The 23,335-nt window shown below is 38.9% G+C and overlaps 1 protein-coding gene across 1 annotated transcript in view; it reads right to left on the reverse strand.

The window, feature by feature from the left end:
* Positions 1-23,335, reverse strand: part of CDCA2 (cell division cycle associated 2) — a 49,766-nt gene that overhangs the window by 12,140 nt on the left and 14,291 nt on the right. Inside the window, exons 6-13 of the mRNA XM_040626489.1 lie at positions 22,511-22,695; positions 20,776-20,860; positions 15,510-15,718; positions 13,164-13,248; positions 12,456-12,706; positions 7,907-7,985; positions 6,345-6,433; positions 5,267-5,404 (exon numbers count right to left, since the gene is read on the reverse strand). Coding sequence (XP_040482423.1) covers positions 5,267-5,404; positions 6,345-6,433; positions 7,907-7,985; positions 12,456-12,706; positions 13,164-13,248; positions 15,510-15,718; positions 20,776-20,860; positions 22,511-22,695 — 1,121 coding nt within the window. The remainder of the gene's footprint in view (positions 1-5,266; positions 5,405-6,344; positions 6,434-7,906; positions 7,986-12,455; positions 12,707-13,163; positions 13,249-15,509; positions 15,719-20,775; positions 20,861-22,510; positions 22,696-23,335) is intronic.

Below are 23,335 nucleotides of genomic sequence, written 5' to 3' on the forward strand. Positions count from 1 at the left end.
TCCGGAACCTTGATCCCTTTTAGTTGAAAATGGTATTCAGAAATGGCAATCTAGGTTCCAGGGGAACTCATTGCTTCTAAGCCTTGACGGAGCTAGGAAATCTCTTTAAAGGAAAAAACATGAGTCCATACTGATGTTTCCAATTCAAATTTGGCCTAACAAGGTTCTGAATTTGAATTTTTATTTTTTGTCTAAGGGTAAAGTCTGGATTCCTAATGACAGTTTAAAAAACCCCATAAAAACCTTTATTTTCTTTATTCTAGATTGCGCTTTCTCAACAGGAGTCTTCATACTGTTTAAGCTCACTCTCTCTGCAGTCACTCTTGTCCTTAGGATGCTTTCCACAAGGACTTTTTTAAATTCTAGGTTTGAAAGAATTATTTGTGAGGTCAAGTCACCAACCTGGTACCCAGATTAATTTGCTTCATTTTATTTCCAAATTTTAAGGACTGTTCTCTTTTTCATAATTTTGACTTGTTTCACAGTCATGTATAACCCTGACACAGTTCAACGTCGAAAGTACAAAACATGCTCAATAAAGTGCAGCTTTGAGTCCTTCCTATTCCCGCCTCTGTCCCCTGTCCCTAGAGGTAATCAGTTTTTGTTTTTGGCTTACTCTCCCACTTTCATGAAAAGATTTTATGTGTATTAGTATATACACACATTCACACACACACAGAGTTTAATGTTTCCTATTTTCTTGATAAAACATAGTATATTCATTTGTCATATTGGCTGCTGTAAAAACACCGCAGACTAGGTGGCTTACACAGTCTTAATCTATTTTCTCACAGTTTTGGGGGCTGGAAGTCCAAGACCAAGGTGCTGGCAGGGCTGATCTCCTCTGAGGCCTCCCTCTTTGGTGTGCAGATGGCCGCCTTCCTGCTGCCTTTTTCATGGTCTACTTCCTGAGTGTATACGCACTTAGGATCTCCTTTTATGTCCAAACTTCCTCTTATAAGGGCACAAGTCAGACTGGATTAGAGACCATCCCAACGGCCTCATGTTAACTCAATCACCCCATCAACGGCCCATCTCTAAATATAGTCACATTCTGAGGTGCTCAAGGTAAGGTTTCAATGCAAAAGTATTTTGGGGGTAGGGTGGGGGGGTGGGGTCAAAATTCAGTACCAAGAAGCCTACTATATATGTTATTGTTCACCTCGTGTTTTTTTTCACTTAACAGTAAATACATCCTGGCATCATTCCATCATTGGAAATTTTCACTATTTTTACAGCTGCAAAATACTTTGTCAACACACCATAGTTTATTCAACCAGTCTCATACTGACGGACATTTAGTGTTTCAGTTTTTTTGTATTACAAAGGATACTGCAAAAAATTACTTTGTTCTACGTCTTTTTGCATTTTTGTCACTGGATCTGAGACAGATTCCTAGAAATGAGATTGCTGGGTCAAAAGGTAAATTTATTTTTTTTCATCAACTTTTCAAAATGTATCTTGAATCCCTAATCCGTAAGATAATCATAATGACAGCCATAGTGCTTGCTATGGCCAGACATTGTTCTAAGCATTTTATAAGTATTAACTCATTTAATGTACACAACAAGCTTATAAATTAAGTACCATTATTACTTTTATTTTAGAATCAATAGAGAAATCAAGAATCTTGCCTTCCATTCCATCGGTAGGAAGTGGTCAAGCCAGAATTTAGAACCCAGGTTGTCTGGCTGCAGAATGTGCACTGTTAAGCCCTTATACTGAATGCTAACACCCTCACTGACATCTTTTCTACCCGTTTTTCACTTTCTACCAGTAGCTACATTTAGACCGTCTTGCACAACAGTCAAGTTCTTAAGGCTTTGCCCTTAGTTGAAAACAAATAGCATTTACATTATGACTGTGTAAACATTTTTCATTGCTCCGCCGAGGACAAAGCTCATATTCCTTTCCTCTGGCGCCCCCTGTAGATGACTCCTAGCACTAGAAAACATACTTTTCCTTACATTCCTTTATTGCTTGAAATCACACTAACGTTTGCTTCATATTTACTCAAAACTTTTATACTCGGACTTTTATTTGAAATGGTATAGGTGTATAATTACCTTTCTTTTTTTCTTATATGACACACCTTCCACTTTCTCAGTCATAAGTCTTTTTGTTTTTCTCTCCAGAGACCATATCCTGAGCACCCTCTCCTCTTGCTCAAATTGCAACTGGTTGCTCTTCTAGGCTGGATGAACAACCATGTTCAGAGATCTTCCACTGCTCTCCTGTATTATTAGATCCACTGTGTTCTGAATCCTTAGGCTTACTTCCTCAGTTTGCTAGAGTATCTCCTCCAGTAATATCCAAAGAAAAACTTTCAGAGTCCTTGAGTGTCTAAATGTATTTATTTTTCCTTTTACACTTAATTGAATTTGACTAGGTACAGAGAATTGGGCTGAAATCAAGTTTCGTTCAAAACTTTAAAGGTCCTGTTCAATTACCTTTCAGCATTCAGACTGCTGGTAAACTTGATACTACTCAGATTCTTGTTTCCTGGGAGGAAAAGTCCACTTTTCTTGTTATCCTTATTGTTCAATTTCATACTGACAGGCTGAAGTCCTGGCCTTTTTTTAAATTTAATTGTACTAGGCATTCCGTAGGCCCTTATAACCTGAAGACTCCTTTCTTCCACTGTTGGAAATGCCCTTCTTTTGACAATTTCTCATTCCATCTTCTTGTTCTGAGGCCCCTACGTAGTCTCCTACATGCAGCTTTCATGTCTCTTATTACTAGCCTGTTTCTCTTTTGTTCTACCTTCTGGAAGACTTCCCTTTATTCTCTAGTCCAACTACTAAATTTTACATATTTATGAATATTTCTTCCTCTGCTCCTTTTTTATAGCATCCTCTTCTCAGTTTTATGCAGATAATATTTTCTTAAATCCAAGTATGTCAGTTTTGGTTTTTTTTTTAATAGTTTCCTTCCATCCCCAGGATGATCTCTCTTTCTGGGGTCAGCTTTTCAACTTTTAAATATTGATCTTTCAACTCTGGTTTCTACTCAGTTGTCTGATTTTTACATAAGAAAAGATTGGATAAATTGGTCTGAGAGTTTCCTCTGCTTTCCAGCTCAGTCTCTTTTCTGCAGGGAAATACTACTGGCAGGGTGGGGCAGGGCAGAATGGGGAGTCTCAGCTGTAGGTTTTGCTTTGGGGCGAGAGCAGGCTGTCAAGACTATGGGACTTTCCAAATGCCAGAATAAGGGCTTTTACCTACATGACAACATCTGTTCTGAGATGGCAGAACATGGCAGGAGAGGGGGTGGGGTGCCAACTGGTACAAATGGTCTCATGTACAAAACTTCAGTTATTCTGTTTCCCATTACCACTTCCCACTCTCACCTTCCACTGGACCTGCCAATACTGGGCCCAGTGTCTCCTGGGATCGTAATGTGCAGGCTGGCTCCCAATGTCTCTCTGACTCCTTCTGAGCATATTCTGGGCTGTAAATCTACCTCTTTCATCTGTCAATGTGCCCTCATCCACTTTGTCTAGCAGAGATTCACTGAAGGCTGTCGTCTGTTGCTTAATATCCCTCCTCCCTTCCTACCTCTTCTCATTGCTATTCTGAGTCTAGTCTTCTTATTATATCAATTATTTTCATTCCATGGGGTCCTGGGAGGGGTTGAAACAAACCTTAATGTTCAATCCTCCTTGAACTTTCTGGCTATTGATTTTCTGTCAAAAAGTATGTGTATATTCTTTGTAGCAGTGTTTTTTAAAGAGTCTGAAGAAAACCAATTTCTGATGCAATAATAAAGTGAATAAAAATGAACTCGTGTATTTTTTTCAGCAAGGGGATCTTTCAAAAGCGTGTGATCTATAACAGGGACCGAACCAGGAAAATGTCTGGTTTCTTCTGGCTTTGCTGACTTGCAGATGTTCGGGCCATGTTTAAGCCAGTTTTTGTTTCATGAAACATGATGGAAGTTTACTGACTGTTTTGGGGGGAGGGGGTGTTCGGGTAAAATTGATGAGTTTAGTTTTGGAAAAGTTGATATCTGAGGTGCTTGTAGGATGGTTTAAGAAGAGAAGTCTACTGGGCCATTATGTTTATAGATCAGAAAGATTTGGGACACATCAACCATGCTGCCTATAACATCACCCAGAATAAACACAATTTAGAAAGGCAAAGAGTAGAACTCTGGGTAATACAAATTAAGGGTGGGTAGAAAAAAAATAAACCTTTAACAGAGACTGTAAAGGGTGTTCTCTGTTATGTCAAAAGCTGCTGAGGCAAGACCTCAAAGGCTGCGGTAGATTTTAGTCACTAAGTTACTCAACATTAGTTGGAGTTGGAAAAATAATTGGAAAAATAATTCAAGTGAAGAGGTAGAAAGTGAGACCAGACTTCAGATAGTATCTGAAGCTATGTTTCCACTATAGGAACACCTGTGTGATTCTCTCCAGGAGCAATGTTAGATGGGAGAGGGGACAGTGGTGGATTAATCGAGAGGTGAAGTGGAATGACAGGGATGGAGGATGGACATTACTGACAAGAGTTGGTGACACAGCTCATGCAGTTTTGGGTGAACGAGGAAACGCAGGAAACGACGGGATTATCTGAATGCCGGAGGGTACGCAGAGGAGCTGGAAGATCGTTAGTACTGGAAGAGGTAAGTGAGGGAGTGAGAACGCTGGCTGGAGAGGCAGCTGGGGTCAGAGAATGGGACACAGACGTGTGTACTGTTAAAAGCGGGAAGGTCTTGGTAGCAACAAGCTGTGGGGAATGGCAGAGGAAGGTCTGGGTCAGTGCAGTGTCAGGGGTCCGGTGACTGAGTTAAGGTGCTAGATCAGCTACCCATAAAGAGATCGTGAAGTCACCTGAGCCAGCACAGGCCTTGAAGTGTTGAAGAAGATGAAGAGCCAGTTTCTAAATTCTTCCTTAAATATGGGAAGAGATCCAGCCACTGGCTGAAATGAAGTCAAACAAGTGGTAGATGGCACCTCATCTTTGCCTAAGAAATTAGAGGAGTCCTCTCATAGGGTGGGGTTCGATTAGATTCAAAGGTAAGAATCAATTTAATTTAACAGTTGAGTGCTGACGTTTTACTATGCTGAATGTAAGTAACACAATGAAGAAGATACAAAAACGGTCCTCGGGTAATTATAGCTGAGTATATAATTGCCTCTGGCCCTTTCTATTCTATGACCTAGGTCTAATGTTAACTGGAAAATTTTTGTTTCCATGCTTTCCTGATCATACAACAAAGAAAGGTACCACTTCTACTCTTATTACATCTTTAAATACACACTTACCTGATTCTTTTTAGGAAGCACTCTTCCTGTGCGCTTCCTTTCCTGAGATTTCCTCCTATTAATTTTCTTTTCTTTACAAGGCTGGGCTTCTGTATTAAGTAAGTTGCAAACATTCTCTTCTGCGAAAGTGATCAATTGCTATAAAGAAAATTTAAAGGAGGGACACCATAAAACACAAGCAAATTCATTTTGATGTATGTTTCTCACATTTATTTTCCTTCCCACACTGCTGCCACATTTTCTATCCCAGTTCCTTTTAATTCACAAGTTCCATTAGAAGTATTTTAACCATCTTAAACTCGAATGGGGGAGAAGAGTAATTACCAATTTCTGATCTTATTAAACATAGACCCAGAAGCATATGCACTCTGTCCATTATTTTAAGGAAGAAAAAAAAGTTTAAAATTAGTTGATTTATTTCTTTATCAAATATTTACTAAGCATCTACAATTTAGCAGCTAACTGCTGTTGAGTTATGGGGGGGAGAAACATGCACTTAGATTACCTAAATGTGAATTCTGGGTTTATCACCCAACAATATCAGCTAAAAGCCCCATAATGGTATATTATATATTTATGAATTTAGACAAAGATCCAATTTTATCTAATTTAATGACATAGGAAAAGACATTCAATGGGAGATATGTTCCTACTGAACATAGTTAAAACCCAGTGTTTTAAAAAAAAATGGAAAATGAAATATTTTTGTAAAAAGTTATAATTATGCCAGTTTCTGGCTCTGTTAATTACACGCTCCTCTTTTCCATTGTGTACCTCAATAAAATTCACAAAACCACATATATCCCAAATAAATGTTCCAAACAGATTACCTTCTACATTAACACAAACTCTGAAAGCACCTTGTTTTATTGTATTTTTCTTCCAACTAACAGAATTAAAATCAAATCAGAAAAAGAGTATTACCATGGGTTATATACATGCTATGTAGGTAAGGTATTTGCTCTCAATGACTTTAATCAAATCAAGATTTTACCCATAATCATGGGATCATAAAAACAAGAAAAAATCTATAGCAAGATTTAAAAACAAATACATTATGCCAAATACAAACACTTACACTTCTTCTGTTAGAGGCCCGTGTTATTCTACCAACTTTATGGGAAACTATTTTCTCATGGCTTTTTGAAGAGCTAAAGTCATCAGTGCCTGAAGAAGACACAAGCAAAATTAGGGTAGCTAACAAAAAGTTTTAAGAGCCATCATTTTTCAGATATACTGGATAATGTTTTGGATATGCACCTTTGCTTTTAGCATAATATAATATCTAAACATAAATAATTACCAAGAATAAATTTTGAGATTCAAAAACATGTTTTAAAACTTTAAGTTTACTGAATACTCAGAAACTTTCACCACTTTCCATGGAGAATGCATACCATATAACGCTAAGATAACAGATGAAATCACATTACAGTAAATACCATATTTTCACTCATGTCCATTTATTCCAAGCTACATTTTGTACAATGAAATTGCAATAAAGGGCATTAGAATGATCATGAAAATAATGTTTATAACTTACAAAATTCAGGTAAATTTTTCATTTGATCACTTTTAATGGTGTAAATGAAAGGCAGTACAGTGTGCAAAAGAGCATGGGCTTTGGAACGTGACAGACTACACTTCCAGGTTTAGCTCTAACTTCACACTCCAGGTCTTGGATTCTATACCAGTGAATCTGGTTTGTGTCTTCCAGCCAACAAGAAGCCACTAAGGGATTTCTGTCAGGGGAGAGACATGAATAATGGTCCCCATGACATTTGTCATCCAAGTCCTGGCTTGCATTGATATGATCACAAAGAAGCCAGGGACTCGAAATGTGCAAGTGCCCAACAGGCCAACTTAATGTTGGTGAACAATTCCAGACCCTGAAAAATGACCCTTGTGATCCACATTGTTCAGTTGTGCCAACTGTCACGAGGAGATTACTGTTGAGAGGGCAACTCCACTGTCTGCAAGGACTTGAAAAATGGGGATACCATCTATGGAAGTTAACTGTGGGTGATTACAAGGTGTGAGACCTGGATGGACAAGAGATTCCTTTTTTTTTTTAATGACATTTATTTTAGAGAGAGAGCACACAAGCATGTGGAAGAGCAGAAGGAGAGGGAGAGAATCTCAAGCAGGCTCCAACTCCCTGCTGAGTGTGGGGCCATGCACAGGGCTTGATCTCACGACCCTTAGATCATGACCTAAGCTGAAATCAAGAGTCAGACGCTTAACCAACTGAGCCACCCAGGTTCCCCAAGAGATTTCTTTTTTTTTAAAAGATTTTATTTATTTATTTATTTGATAGAGATAGAGACAGCCAGCGAGAGAGGGAACACAAGCAGGGGGAGTGGGAGAGGAAGAAGCAGGCTCATAGCGGAGGAGCCTGATGTGGGGCTCGATCCCATAACGCCGGGATCATGCCCTGAGCCGAAGGCAGACGCTTAACCGCTGTGCCACCCAGGCGCCCCCCAAGAGATTTCTTATAAGCTTTTCTATACTACATATATTTTTTTAGACCAAGCACACATTGTTATAATAAAATTTTAAAAGGAAATTAAGAGTTAGTTTCATATATACACATATGGAAAATGACATTTATCTAATTTTAAGATAAATAAAAGTTACTACCTGAAAGAGTCCCAGAGACTGAAGACTTACTTAGAGGACTCAGAACTGCAAATGACACCTGAAGAGGTTCTATATTTTCCTAAACAAAGAAAAACAAGAGTAGAAATTAGACATCTTTAAATTCAGTGGACATGTAATGTACCCAATAGAAAATAAATAAGGATTTCTTTTTCTAAGTGGAACTGTAGTAAGCATAGAGATGGAAAATCAATAAAAGATTAAGAAAAAAAGTCAAAGCAAAACAATACTAAATATAAAAATATTTTATAATCTTTACCAATCTTTAATGAAACTATGTTTACTAACTACAGTCCAACAAATAAAATATTAAATGGAAGTAGCCATAAAGATCTACTAATAAGTTACTCTTTGGTTTACTTATAATCACATGTCCTAATTCTAAAGTAAATGGGACATTCCATTAATAAACACAATCTAACATTTCAATATTATTCAGGGAAACTTCAGGGAAAATGGCAATATAAATGCAGATGTCAAATCTTTTCTTTCCCACACAATTATCAGTATGATAGTAACTGTTGGATTTTCATAAATAAAACCTGTCAGTTTGAAGAAATTTTCTTTAATTACCAGTTTGCTCAGAGTTCTTCTCAGAAATGACCCTATGGTTTTTCTTGATTTGTTAATATGGTGAATTATAGATTGTTTTTCAGATATTAAACCAACTTGGCATCTCTGGGTTAAATCTCACTTGGTCATGATGTAGTACCTTTTTATGTATTATGCTCACGAAGTGATAAGTTTTCTTATAATGTCTGATTATGGTATCAGGTTAATGCTGACATTGATGAACTGGGAATTACTCTCACCTCAATTTGTTTGGAAGAGTATACATAAAATTAAGTCTTCCTTAAGTGTTTAGTAGAATTCATTAGCAAAATCATCTGGACGTGCAGTTTTCTTTGTGGGAAGGTTTTAACTACCACTTAAATTTCTTCAGTTGATATAGGGCTAATGAGGTAAATTATATCTTCTAGTGTGAGATTTGGTTGTATTTTTCAAGGAATGTGTCTACTTTATTTTGTTGGATTTATTGGCATTAAGTTTTTTTTTTCTATAATAGCCCCTTATTATCTTTTTATCTGTATTATCCTTCTAAAACCTGTTAGAACATGTGGTCAAGTCACATATCATTCCTTATATTGGTAATTTTTTTTTTTAAAGATTTTATTTATTTATTTGACAGAGAGACAGCCAGTGAGAGAGGTAACACAAGCAGGGGGAGTGGGAGAGGAAGAAGCAGGCTCCCAGCAGAGGAGCCTGATGCGGGGCTCGATCCCAGATCACTGGGATCACGCTCTGAGCCGAAGGCAGACGCTTAACGACTGCGCTACCCAGGCACCCCTGGTAATTTTTTTTTTAAGATTATTTATTTATTTATTTGATAGAGAGAGAGGCAGCCAGTGAGAGAGGGAACGCAAACAGGGGGAGTGGGAGAGGAAGAAGCAGGCTCCCAGTGGAAGAGCCTAATGTGGGGCTCGATCCCAGGACTCCGGGATCACGCCCTGGGCCAAAGGCAGACGCTTAAGGACTGAGCCACCCAGGCGGCCCATCCTTATATTGGTAATTTAAGTATTTCCTCTTTTTCTCTCAGAATAGTCTGATTGGAAGTTTACTCATATTATTTTTCTAAAGTATAATCTTTTTATTTCAATGATTTTTCTCTATTTTTGTTTTTTACTTCATTGATTTCTGCATTTATCTTTATTAATCTCTTCTGTTTACTTTGGCTTTATTTTGCTTTTAGTCTCTTAAAGTGGAAGTTGGGATCATTAATTTGAGATGTTTCTTATGCTGAAATATAGGCCTCAGTTATTTCCCTCTAAGCCTGCTTTAGTGCATCCCACACATTTTTGTTGTTTTGTAGTGTTTAGGGTTTACAGCATACATGTTTAACTCACACCACTTTGTGTACAGCCTAAAACCCCCTCCCAGCCTCTATGCCATGTTACTTTTGTTGTATACTTACTGACATGTTAAAAACCAAATACACTATTGTTATCCTTGCTTTAGAGAATCTTTTAGAGTTTAATAATAATAAAAAAGTCTATTACATTTGCCCAGCATGGGTTAGCAGCTTCAGTGCTCTTCATTCCTCTGTTAGATTTCCATCGGGAGCCTTTTTTCTTTTTTGACTAAAGGACTTCCTCTAACATTTCTTCTAATGCTAACCCCTTATGGCAATGATTCCTCTCAGCTTCCAGATGTCTGAAAAAGCCTGTCCTTCACCTTTGTTTTGAAAGATGGTTTCACTAGATACAGAATTCTAGGTTGACAAATTTTGTTGTTACTGTTTTGGTTTTTTGCTCCGAGCAAATGCTGTTGCGTTGTCCTTTGTCTTGCAGTTTCTAATGAGAGTTCTGCTGCCTCTCATGTCTGTTGTTCTTTATGTCACCAGTCTTTGCCTCTAGGTCCTCGCAGGCCATGTATCATGGATTCTAAGTAATGATGTGTCTTTGGCGTACTATTCCATGTTTCTTGTGCTGCGAATTTGAACTTCAGGACTTGCGAGTTTATAATTTTATCAAATTGGAAAATTTTCAGCCATTATGTTTCAAATATTTTTTCTGTTCTGATCTGTTCTCTCCTTTGGAGACTCTAATTACATGCATATTATGCCAAATAAAGTTGTCCCAGGATCACCAACTGCTCATTTTTGTTCAGTCGTTTTTACTCTTTTGTGGAGAATAATTTCTATTGCTACATCTTTAAGTTTGCTAATCTTTTCTTTTGCAGTTTCTAATATGCTATTAATCTCATTAAACATATCTTTCTTCCCAAAGATTATAATTTTCAGCAGCTATAATGTACAGAGTTCAAATTGGATCTTTTCTGTATCTTTCATGTTCTTAACAAGTTCAATCTTTCCTCCACTTCCTTGAACATACGAAAGATAATTAAAGTATCTTTTTCAATGCCCTTGTCTATAAATTCTACCATATGTGTAATTTCTGGGTCTACTTTTATTGACTGATTTTTGTCCTAATTAGGGGGCATCTTTTCTTACACATCTATTACTTTTTCATTGAAATGTCAGACATTTCGAATTTAATGTTATTTGACTGGATGGTTTTGCTGTTCTTGAGCTAGGTTATACAATGCAGTAAAGTCACTTAGAGGAAAGTTGTGTCCTTTCAAAGTTTGCTTTTAAGCTCTGCCATGCTTTTAGTCTAATTCTGTTCTACTAGTGAGGCAATATTCTCCCAAGCATCTGATGCCCTCTGAATTATACGGTTTTTCTATCACTCAGGTTGGTGGGAACACTTCCTGACCCTCTGTAAGATCTAGGGATTGTTCCCTCTGCTCCATTTGGGTAGCCCTTTCCCTGGCATCAGGCAGTTTATTCACAAGCACACAATGACCAGTACTCAGCTACAGGCTCAAGTGAGACACCCTGCAGATCTCCAGAGCTCTCTTTGCAGCTCTCTCTTCTGTCCTTTGCCATGAGTTCTAGCCTCCTTTGCTTTCCCAGACCCCAGCTCCATTTTCTCAACTCATGGAGACTGTCAGGCTCCACCAAGGTAAACCCTTCCTGTGCTGTGGCCTGGAAGTCCAGCCCAGGCAGTAAGTTCCTGTACAGCTTGCCTCATTTGTTACCCCCCTCTTGGGGATTACTATCCTGTGCTTCCTGATGTTCAATGTCTGAGAACCACTGTTTTGTATATTTTCTGTTTTGTTTTTTTTTTTCTTAGTTGTTTCTTGTGAAAACATAAATTAGGTCTCTGTTACTCCACCTTGGCTGAAAGTGGAATATTTTTATTTCAAAGTGTAATAGGCAAGGGTGAGAATGAATGATGGTCCCAATACAAAAATGGGTAAAGATTAGCAGACAATTCTCTAGAGAAGAAATTAAAATGGCTTATAAACCTATGAAAAATGTTCAAACCTCATTAGTAAACTAAAAGTTTTCAAGTCATCTTTTTCTATCAAGCTATTAAAAAAAGTACGGTTAAAATGCAAGGTTTATCAAGTGTGGTAAATGAAAACCATCTATGCTGCCTTTAAGTCCAAATTGGTATACTTTCTGGATACTCAGCAATATTTATCAAAAAGGTAAAAAAAATTCCTGTTTTTTCATCCAATAATTCTACCTACAGAAATTCATCTTAGAGGAAAAAAGTTTATATGTACAGTGTATCAGTTCTAAGGTTGCTGCTCTCTCACATCTTCACACCTCTGAAATCTGAGTACATCCTACAATTCATGGTGTGTGATAGCTTAAGTTCCAGCCTCTTTTCTTGGTGGTACATAAAACGATGGTACATCTTACAGTCAACAGTATTTAGGGTCCATGAAATATGCTATGTACAAGGAGTCATGCAATTATGAGAACATGGCTAATACCCCGTGCACCTGTCGTGATGAGCACAGGGTGGGGGGAAAAAACTATCTAGAAAAAAGCATTAATTTATACCATGATATATCATTTAGTCCATTTCATGATTTCGAAGCATAATTATTGTTCACACAAAACAGGTGAGGTCTGATGAAAATAGAAGCAAGTTTGTTCCACATTTTTCACACTTACAAGATTCTCCCCCTTGTCATCAAAATTTGGTTGTGATAACTGCAACTGCACAGGAACTGGTGATTGCTCAAGTAGCAGGGGACTGATACTACTTAAATCCTTTCTGCGGACAGGTGTTCCTCCTTTACGCAACGGAGTATTTGCTGGCAAAGACTCATCAAACACCTCAGGGCTTAGATCCTCTCCAAAAGTAACTCTCTTCCTCTTCCTGATATTTAGAAAAGCTGGCACTTTGAAATTTTCTTGACCTTCTATAGGTAATAAATGGGTAGATAAAAAAATTAGGCTATATTTTTTATCTAAAAATGCATATCCTAGAATCTTCTAACATGATTAGATTCACCTCTTATTTGTGTAATAGAAAATACAGTTTGTAGAAAAAAGAAATTCAAAGTGGAAAAGGTAAGCAGTAGTTCTAAAATATGATAATAGATTTTAAAGTAAATTTTGCATGAATATCTTAGAAGTTTACAAAATTGGAATATCGATTTCCTTTACAAGTATTACCATTAAGCACAAATGGGCAGATGAAATGGACAGACCAACTGTGAGGCTCTCCAAAGAGATTCCAACCAACTATGCTTCATTCCCATGTAATGTGAGAAGCATCAAAGCATTTAGCAGATCATTGGAAATACCACATACTAGATCAGATATTTCAGAAGAAAATTATATCCTCAGGCTTCAAAACAAATGTAAATTTCTTACCTGCTTTTTGTTCTTTGCAACAGTTTGCAAGATTTGAGATTAAGCTTGGATGAGTCCCATCATCACAGAGATTGTCACAGTGTTCCTAAACAAAATAAACATCAATGAATAATCTTACATATACAAATGCATATGCACGGTCACTAAAGGGGCCACTCTGAAGCCCTGTCTGCCAAGGATAGATATTATATAGTGTTGCAGATTACATTTACTTTCATAATTGTTCTGGCTTAACGACATGAGCCACAGGAAAAATGGGATGCCCTAAACATTACTTTAGTAAATAGTGTTTTAGGGCCAAGATTAAAGAACAGAGATCCATAACAGAGTAAATAGTATTTTAGGCCAAGATTAAAGAACAGAGATCCATAGGCTAAATTCATTCCATCATTTTTCATCTGGCAAATGAAGACAAGGAAAATGTGAGCGGCTAGAGTTATCACATACCACAGATGGTATCAAATGAGGCAGGCTATCTATAGGTATAAGAATTGTGTTTTGTCTTTTAATTATGGGAATCACACCTTTTATAGGTGTGTAAACCTCCTGTCCACATTACTATATTCTTGAGTTAGGAACCAGGAAAGAAGGTACTACTATCTGTCCCTCTCTACTTCCCCAAAAGCTTAGAGAGTTGGCAAGCTGGGGACGGGGGCAGTCAATGCAAGTCCTGGAGTACCAGACAGGGCCACACTCAATGCAGGGCCACTGGAGTGACCCAGGAGGAAGCCCAGGCCGTGGGCTCCATGAGTCACCTCCAAATCATCGCCTGCTTCCTGAACCCCAGACCAGTCCGTGTTCTCAGTGCACCCGTTCCAGGAGCAGCACCTTCTCTAAGCAACTGTCCTGCCCCAAACAAACCTCCTTGAGCAACTCTCTCTTAAGTCCATTTCATCTTCCTGACCAGGAAAATGCCCATATCAATATTTCCAAAGTCAGTGAATGTAGGAAACAAAATTCTTGTGAACTTTTAGGCTATCTTTAATTAAAACCACCACGAAAATTAACAAACAACTCAAACTGTATACACCTATAAACTCTGGAGAGCTTAGGAAAAAGATCATCAATTATAAAAGTCTACGTATAATTTTAGTGGTAGGACTTGATGTTTGCTATGTAATGCTGTTAATCAGTAAGGGTTATATGGATCATGAAGATGCTAAGTCTGAGAAGATGAAACAAATACAAGATATGAACAAGCAATGCTGCATAGAGACCCACATCAGCTCTTTAACCAGAAGAACTGTTAAACATTTAAAATAACCATTGACCATAACTATTCATGCAGATAGAAGGCGGTCTAGTTCATTTTGGCTTTAGAAACAGATGTGTAGGCATGATTATACATTTAAATGCCTGTGGACTGAAAAAAAAAATTACTTGTCATTTGTCAGGCACTGGTGCTAATTTCATATTGTTATCCCAGTTAATGCTCAAATCACCCTGTAAGGTAGTTATTAATGTTGTCCTTTCAGAGATAAGGAAACCAGGGTACAAAAAGGTTATATAATTTGCCCAGCTCTTAAACTTCAGAGTGAGGATCTGAAACCAGGCACTTGGGACTTCAGAGCCCATGCTCTCAACCTCTCAGAGCATTTACACCCTGCCATGGATTTCAGTATCAGATTTATCTGGGTTCATTTAATAACCTCAAGCCTAAGTTTACTTAAAATGGGGCTAATATTCTCCTTGGAGTACTAGTGCTGCTACATGATATATGCCAGAACTGTCCATAGAAAGTACTCAATAAGGGGCGCCTGGGTGGCTCAGTCCATTAAGCATCCAACTCAGGTTATGATCTCAGGGTCGTGAGATTGAGCCCCGCGTCAGGCTCTGTGCTGAGCACGGAGCCTGCTTAAGATTCTCTCTCCTCGTCTCCCTCTACCCCTCCCTGCCACAACTCGTGTGCACGCACACTTTAAAAAAAAAACAAAAACAAACAAACAAACAAAAACCAAAAAAAAACTCAAGAAGAGCCAGCTAATTCCCAGCAACCTACTCTTAGCTCATACGAGCTGAGTTCAGAGAAACATAAATGCTTATTAAAAAGCTATCTCTAAGACCAAATTTTTTAGGTGGAAATAATTTAACATACATTAATAACTATGAAACTCTTATAAAATACAGTCTACATATATTAAATTCTACAAGTTATATTTCATACTGAGTTTAGAAAGAAAGGAAGGAACTCTGCACAGTGCTCTAAGTAAGAAAGGAGGGGACAACATGTAGGGCAAGATATCTCCTTTGAAACCAGTATGACACATACAACAATTTGTAAGAATTGCTTTAAGCCAAAATGAATATTTATTCAGTTTGCTTTAGGAAAAGTAGCTCTAAACTTACCTGCAGGCCTTCAGGAAACAGCTTAACAGAGGGTTTCTTTAGCACAGAACGAAGTACAGAGGTCTCAGGGGACGGAACGCCCCTCTTACACCATGGAGTGACCGGTGACCTGACTTCGGGAGCGGTGTCTGTGCTCACTTCTGCAAAGTTGTCAAGTGAAACAGCACCCCTCGATCTTTTGCCCTCTACACACTCAGCAACCTTGACTCCTTCAAAGGAAACATGCAAACAAGGGAGGTAGAAGACACCTGAATCTGGCTGTTCTACACCAAAAATATTATGTATCTGCAAAGAGAGTAACACGCTATAAGAAACGTGACCCTAATATATCCTGCTTAGGGAACGACATCTGAAATTTCATTTGGATATATGAAGAAGAGAAGTGGCGCTGGCCATTACTTTCGATTCAAATCTAACTACTGAGGGTAAAGGTAAGCAAGGAGTTTGGGCTCCCACGGATCTAAGCCAGTACCCATGAAACAGCTACTGCTGGTCTGCCTCCACTCATGACCCCAGTGCCTCGCACCAGAAAACTAACCGGAGTTGAGCAACGAAGGAGGACCCATTTCACTGCTGGAGTCAGAGGCATTTCAGCGCACAAGGGAGGCAGGAGGGAGAGGTGGGATGTGAGAAGAAAGATGATTAAATCAAAAATTTTATATGCTGTGTGTGCCCTCAAACAAAGCAAGGCTTCCTCCCACATATTTTTTTCTCACAAGAAAGCACTTCTTTATGATCGACATTTAACAAATATATATTGGGCACTTATGTTGTGACAGGCATTCTTTTCTAGGTGTTAGAGAGACAATGATGAATAACAACACACACACATCTCCCATATTACAGGGACAGACAATATAAAACACCTGGGAGGGGTAGGAGGAGAGAGGGAGCTATGGCTACTAAAGGGGAGCACAGCATGAGGGACCCCTGTTCTGGAACTGTTCTCTATCTTGTCTGCAGGGTGATCACATGAGTCTCCACGTGATAAAATTACATGGAACTAAATATACACACAAATAAGTGCACGTGAAACTGGTGGAATCTGAAAAAAAGTCAGTGGATTGTATCAGTGTCAATTTCCTGCTTGTGACACTGTATTACCGCTACCCAAGATGGTACCCCCTGGGGAACTTGGTGGGGACGACACTGGGTCCCTTTAGATATGATTTTGTACAACTGCATGTGACTCTACAGTCACCGCCAAATAAAAAGTTAAAGAAATGTATAGGTAACAAGTAGTTAATATATGCCTTTAAAGGAAATAATGTCAAAATTAAGGGGACATGGCAAGATAAAGTGGGAGGGTGGAGTTGCTGTTTTGAGGTGTTCAGGGATCAAGCAGGCATCTGAATGAAATGAGGAAGTGAGCCACGCATATATCTAGGGAAGAACCTTACATGCATGAAGCCACGTGCAGAGATCTGAGATGGAAATGAACCGGGCACACAGAGGTAGAACAAGGCCAGTGTGGCTGCAACAGCATGAGCAAGGAAGAGAGAACTAAGAAGCTCCAAGAGAAGGGTAAGGACTAGGACAGGTGGGGACTGGGTACTATTCTAAGTAAGGCTGGGAGGTCAATCAAAGATTTGGAGAAGGGGAATGAGCCAGTGGTAACTAGCATTTTAAAAAGAGTACCCTGGACACCATGTAGAACACTCTGAAAAGGGGGTCGGCAAGGATGGAAGCAGGACAATCACATAAGAGGAGACACAAAACAATCTAGGCAAGAGAAGGTGGGAGCCTGGACCAGAGTGGTAATAGTGAGGGGGTAGGAAGTGCTTAGACATTTGATATATCATCAAGATAAAGCCAACAGCATTTGTTAATGGGACTGAAGTTTAACTTTTTTTTTTTTTAAGATTTATTTATTTGAGAGAGAGAGAGAAAGCGAGAGAGGTGGGGGGGGGGAAGGAGAAAGAGAATCTCAAGAAGACTTCCCACTGAGTGTGGAGCTCAACACGGGCTCAATCTCACGACCCTGAGATCATGACCCGAGCTGAAATCAGAGCCGGATACTTAACAGACCGAGACAGTCAGGCGCCCCTGGAAGTTTAACTTTTAAAAGGGAGGTGGCCAAGGTTACTCCAAGGTTTTTGATGCAAGCAACTGGGTGAATGGTAGGATCATTTATTGAGATTTAAAAAAAAAAAAAAAAACAGAGATGAGCAGACTGGGGAAGGGAAAATAGTCAAGACCTTTTTGAGTATGTTAAGTCTGAGATGTTTATTAGACATTTCTGTGGAGACCAGAAAAGGCCATTGGGCACTTAAGAGTTCAGGGAAGAGGCCAAGGACAGGTATTTAAATTTTGAAGTCAACAGCATGCAGATGGCATTTAATGTGGGAATGCCCACAATCACCTAGGGAGTGAGCGCAGAGAGAAAAAATCTGAGCACTAAACCCAGGGCAATCAAATGTTTAAAGGTTAAAGGATGGAAAAGAAGGCATAAAGAAAACAGACAAATAAGGAACGGTCAGGAAAACAGGGGAAAACAAGAGAGAATGGTGTCCCAATGCCCAGTGAAGAAATGGTTTCTCCCAGGAGGGCACTGGCAGTTCTGCCTGCCATGCTGGGACCCTGAGGAGAGGGTCTGCTGAGAGTGACTAATAGGACAGCAATGAAGTGGTGACCAAGGCCCGTTTGGAGCTGGAGCAAGCGAGAATGGGAGGTGAGGAGACAGAGCACGATCTGCTCTTAAACGGAGCTTTGCCATAGAGGAAAGCAAGGAAATGGGGTTTTGACTAGAAGGAAATCCTGGGACAAGGGCCAGTTTAAGATGGGAGATAATACAGCACATTGTATGTTAATGGGAGAAATGAACAACTCAGAAAAGAAGGGACACCTCAGACAGAAGGTCCTCAAAGAGGGAAGGGACCATTCTGAAGGGGTTGGCCTTGGATCAGAGCAGAGGATCTACTGTAACAGAAGGAAAAGTTGGGGGGCATGCTTGTTCAGAGCAGCATGTGTGTGGTGGAGAGTGGCCCAGGCCATTTGCTTCAGACATCTTTCGTTCTCTTGGTGACAGAAGCAGCCAGGGATGACAAAGGGGCACCAGGGAACTTTATCGCAGTCATTCATGGGGAGGGCTGCCCGATTTAGCAAATACAAATGCATGAGGCCCAGTTCAATTTTGAATTATATCTAATTATTTATGTGTATGTATGTTGATATAAAAGAAAAATATTGCATGAAACATACATTGTGTAAAGCAAAAACATTACGGGATTTAAAAGGAATATAAAAGTAATATAGAGCATATCTATAGTGTAAAGGACCATAAAAGACATGGGTGGGTGGATAGGAAATAGAAACTATTTTACAAACTGTCTAGATCTATTTCCCCTAACACCAACTCTTTTTGGGTCCCAGGACCCAATTCCAACATGGGGGGAGGGAATTCTCCCACACACAATGCCACCAAGCAATTCCCAGACACCAGCAAGGTGTCCAAGAATTCAACCCAAGTCTGACACCACCCAGAGACAGTATCAGGTTCCACAGGTCAAGGGCTCAGTCCTACAAGAGCATCCCCCACCCCCCATTTAAGATACCACCAGTCGCAAGTCCTGGGCTGTCACCTGTGCTTCTGACCGACGTGCTACAGACTGGAGGTTCCAACAACTTCCTCCTTGGACTTCAGATACCAGTCACAAGTCCAGACTGTTACCTAAACTTCTGACTGAGTGGCTTTCAATCAAGAGATTCTCAGGACCTCCTCAATGTTCTTTTAATTTGCCAGAACAGCTCACAGAACTCAGGGCAACACTGTTTACCAGTTTATTAAAGGAAATGAGAAAGGATAGGAATCAACAGCCAGAGGAAGAGAACAAAGGAGAGGTCTGGGGAAAAGACACAGAGCTTTCATGACCTCTCTAGAAGTAACGCTCTCCCCACATTTCCATGTCTTCACCAACCAGGATGCTCTCTGAACCCTGTGTTTCTGAGTTTTTATGGAAGCTTCATTCCTTGGGCATGACCAATAATGTCATTGGCTGATTCAACCTCCAGACCCTGTCCCCCCCTCAGAAGTCAGGGGTGGGGCTTAAAGTTCCACCCTCCAATCACAATCCTGGCAACCAGCCCCCACCCCTGGGTGGGGTCCAAAGGCACCTTCGTTAGTAGTGGTAAGACACCCATGTCACCTTTATAGCTGTGAAGTATTTTCAGGAACCACGGATGAAGACCAGGTCTATCTGAAAACTGCGTATTTGGTCATCTGAATATTTTTTATATTTATTCATTCAATAAATAATCATTTAGATAAACAATACATATTTTCTATAAATCATTGTATCACACTGTCTTTTACATGAAGTTGTACAACATTAACTCTAAGTAGACTGTGAAAGGTTAAGGATGTATCTTGCAATCCCTAGGGTAACCTTAACAAAAAAGACGCAATGAGGTATAGTTTAAAAGGTAATGGGTAGGGGCATCTGGCTGGCTCAGTCAGTAGAGCACCCAACTCTTGATCTCAGGGTCATGAGTTCGAACCCCACGTGAGGATTAGAGCTTTAAAAAAATTTTTAAACAAATATTAAAAAATAAATAAAAGGTAATGGATAAGTGGATTTCCAAAAAGAATATTTCAAATAAACCCCAAAAAGACAGGAGAAGTGAAAAAGAGGAACAAAAATCAGAACAGAAAAATGCATGAAAAAATGGTAGATTTATAAATGTAACCATATGAGTAATGACTTGAAAGGTCAATGGAACAAATACCCCCATGAAAGGCAGAGGCTCTCAGAATGGATAAAAAAGCAAGACCTAACGATATGTCTTTAAGTTTTACTTTAAAGATAAAGACACAGGTAGGTGATGATAAACCTAAAACCTTACTGGTGACTTTCACTCAATACAAGCATACTGATTTGGGGAAAATTTTGAATGCTGGTCCCTTTCCACACACTTAAAAACCAAAAAAACAAAACCAAAACCAAACCAAAAGAAACACAACACACATGTAGTGTTTTCTCTTACAAAATACATTACATGTTCAGACATCCTGTTTTTTTTTATAATAGATTCTGTCAACTTGGAAATATTTCACTAACTCTTATCAGTGGCAGTTTAAGAAAAAAAAGTCATCTCTCATATAATAAGAATTCTGAAACATTTCTACTAGACTGAGAGCTTTTAAAATGTAGGGCACTGCTTCAGTTTTCCCAAAGTTTAGCACCTAGGTAAGCCAACCATAAATGTCTACTGAACATGTTTCAAGAGATGAACAGGCATAGGTACTAAGGAAAGATTAAATACTTACCACTTGAAGCCTCCGTGAGCTCGGAAAGTGAAACAGACTCTCCAACTAAATATCCAGAGTGTGTTAAACCAGATTCAAAAGATTTCTTGGGGGGGGATAAAATTAAAGAAATATTAAATCTTATTACTTACAGGAGTACTGAGACCTTTATAAAGATTTAAGCATTACAGATTATCTAGAAATCTGATGTTCAACCAACCAATCATCATCTAGCTGTTAGGAAAGCATACAGGAATTGAACTAAAAACAGAGTACGCATTGTTAACTGCAGCCTAAACATCCTACTAAACAAATTTCAGCTCCCTAGGAAGTTTATAGGGCACGTTTTTGTTGCTTACTGTTTGAAGTCTAGAAAACTATACGGATTAATTTTAAAGAGGAAATTCTCAAAAATAACGAAAAATGGGGGTGTCTGGGTGGCAGTCAGTTAAGCATTCAACTCGTGGTTTCGGTTCAGGTCATGATCTCACGGTCGTGAAATGGAGTCCTATGTCGGGCTCAGTGCTCAGTGTGGCGTCTGCTTGAGATTCTCTCTCCCTCTGACTCTACCCCTCCCACTCATGCTCTCCCCCATCCCCTCTCTCCAAAATAAATAAATAAATCTTAAAAAAACAAATAACAAAAAAGGTTATGTAATTATTTTAAAAAGTATTAATATAACTAGGATAAGAAAACTATTAATCGCTAGGATAGAAAACACATTCTTATTAATGTGGACACCATTTCTAAATCATGGTGTATGTCCAAACAATCAAAGGTCTGATGAGAAACTATTGGTTTTGCAAGATGATGACTTTATATCAACTAGAAAAAAGCAGAGGGAGCAGAGATTATAAGTGACTCTAAGCTACAAATGAAACCTATTGGACCCCGAGGAATCTTACTATCAAATATTTATTATGCCAGTCCAAATAAGATCAACAGGATATGTACTGAATCTTTGTGACGAAGAAGTCACAGAAATAAAGTTTCAGATCTAATGGTGTCAGGTGTGTCCTCTGACTAAAGATATGGGAACCAGTTGTGTCACACCAGAACTAAAGCAAGGAAAGCCAGCAATGAGAGAACCAGCTTCCTGTTTACATGTGAGGGAAGGTCAAGGATCCTCAGTACTAGTATTTAATTCACATAGCTTATGATCATTTGACAACCTTAACAGGCTTTAGGTAGCTACAAACAACAAAAATCCCTATACCTACTTGAAAGAAGGGAGCAGAGCAAAGGAGAAATTGCTAAATAGCACCCTGCTTCCCAGCCAGTATTAAACCAGTTAGGGGCAGAAAGGCCAAAGTGCAAGACCCCCAGACCTGAGCTGCACAGCCCATATAGAATCTTCAACTCATTTGCCAATTGTGTAAATAATATGCTCCTGTGTCTGCCTCCTCCAGTGGACTAAAAGCTGCTCAAGGGCAGGGCCATGATTTTCTCACGGTGATACCATCAGTATCGAGAACAATACCTCACAAGCAAAAGACCACTGGGCTTAATGTTTTCATTGAGAGTTTTTCGTAACCAAAAGCAACATGCTAATCAAAACTGTCTAACCAATAAGCTAACCAACAATAAAAAAAAATTTTAACAAGTAGGAGACACATACACACACAGCATAATTTAAAACTCAGCTACAATATAAAAATACAAGATACCATAACTGAAAAAGGGTTCTGACAGTCTTAAAACCGTCTAGCTGGAAAACCAAAGCTTCATTTTCCTAGGATTCTGGTCAGTGAATTACCTCAGAAAAATCTGCAGGAGCAGTTTCAACAGCACTATGAGAAACGGCACTACTGAGTGTCTGGAGATTAACTGCATCAGTTAGATTTTCATCAAAGTTGCTCTGAGAGGATATCCTTCGACGTTTGGATGATAAGTTTGCAGGGAAGTCAGACTCTTGACATTCACCAAGACCTTCCTTTTTGGCTATATATACAAAACAAAATAAAAACGTAACACAGGCAAAAATATTTTCTTTTACTGTATCACTTTTAAGTTTTGCACATAATAATTTCAGTAAAATGTAATGCTTGAATCTAAATACTTTATCAATTAAAAGTACATTTTCCTATTCAGAAGAAATCTAACTGAAAGGTAAGAGAACATCACTACTAAAAGGATAATAAACATTATTAAAATTTTTTTCTTGACTTTGAAAATATACAAAGATATGCTAATATACATTTTCATTTCTTTAAAATTTACAATGAAACCTTTTCTTTTGAACTTTTTTTTTTTAAAGATTTATGTATTTGGGAGAGAGAGAGCACATATGAGCAGGTGGAGGGGCAGAAGGAGAGGAAGACGTAGGCTCCCCCCTCAGCAGGAAATCCAACGCAGGACTCAATCCCAGGACCCCAGGATCATGACCTGAGTCAAAGGCAGAAGCTTAACTGACTGAGTCACCCAGGGGCCCCTTTTTGAACATTTTAAAGGATGTGGTTATGTTCTAATACTGGTTCTGCTTTGACTGTGTATGATTTTATGAAACACACAGCCAAAATGTGCCTCAGTTCTTCCCAAAGAGAATTTAATCATCTGCAGAACTAGAGCAATCATGTCAGTA

This window comes from Ursus maritimus, unplaced genomic scaffold (genome assembly GCF_017311325.1).
Source record: "Ursus maritimus isolate PB19 unplaced genomic scaffold, ASM1731132v1 scaffold_11, whole genome shotgun sequence".
Taxonomy (NCBI): Eukaryota; Metazoa; Chordata; class Mammalia; order Carnivora; family Ursidae; genus Ursus; species Ursus maritimus.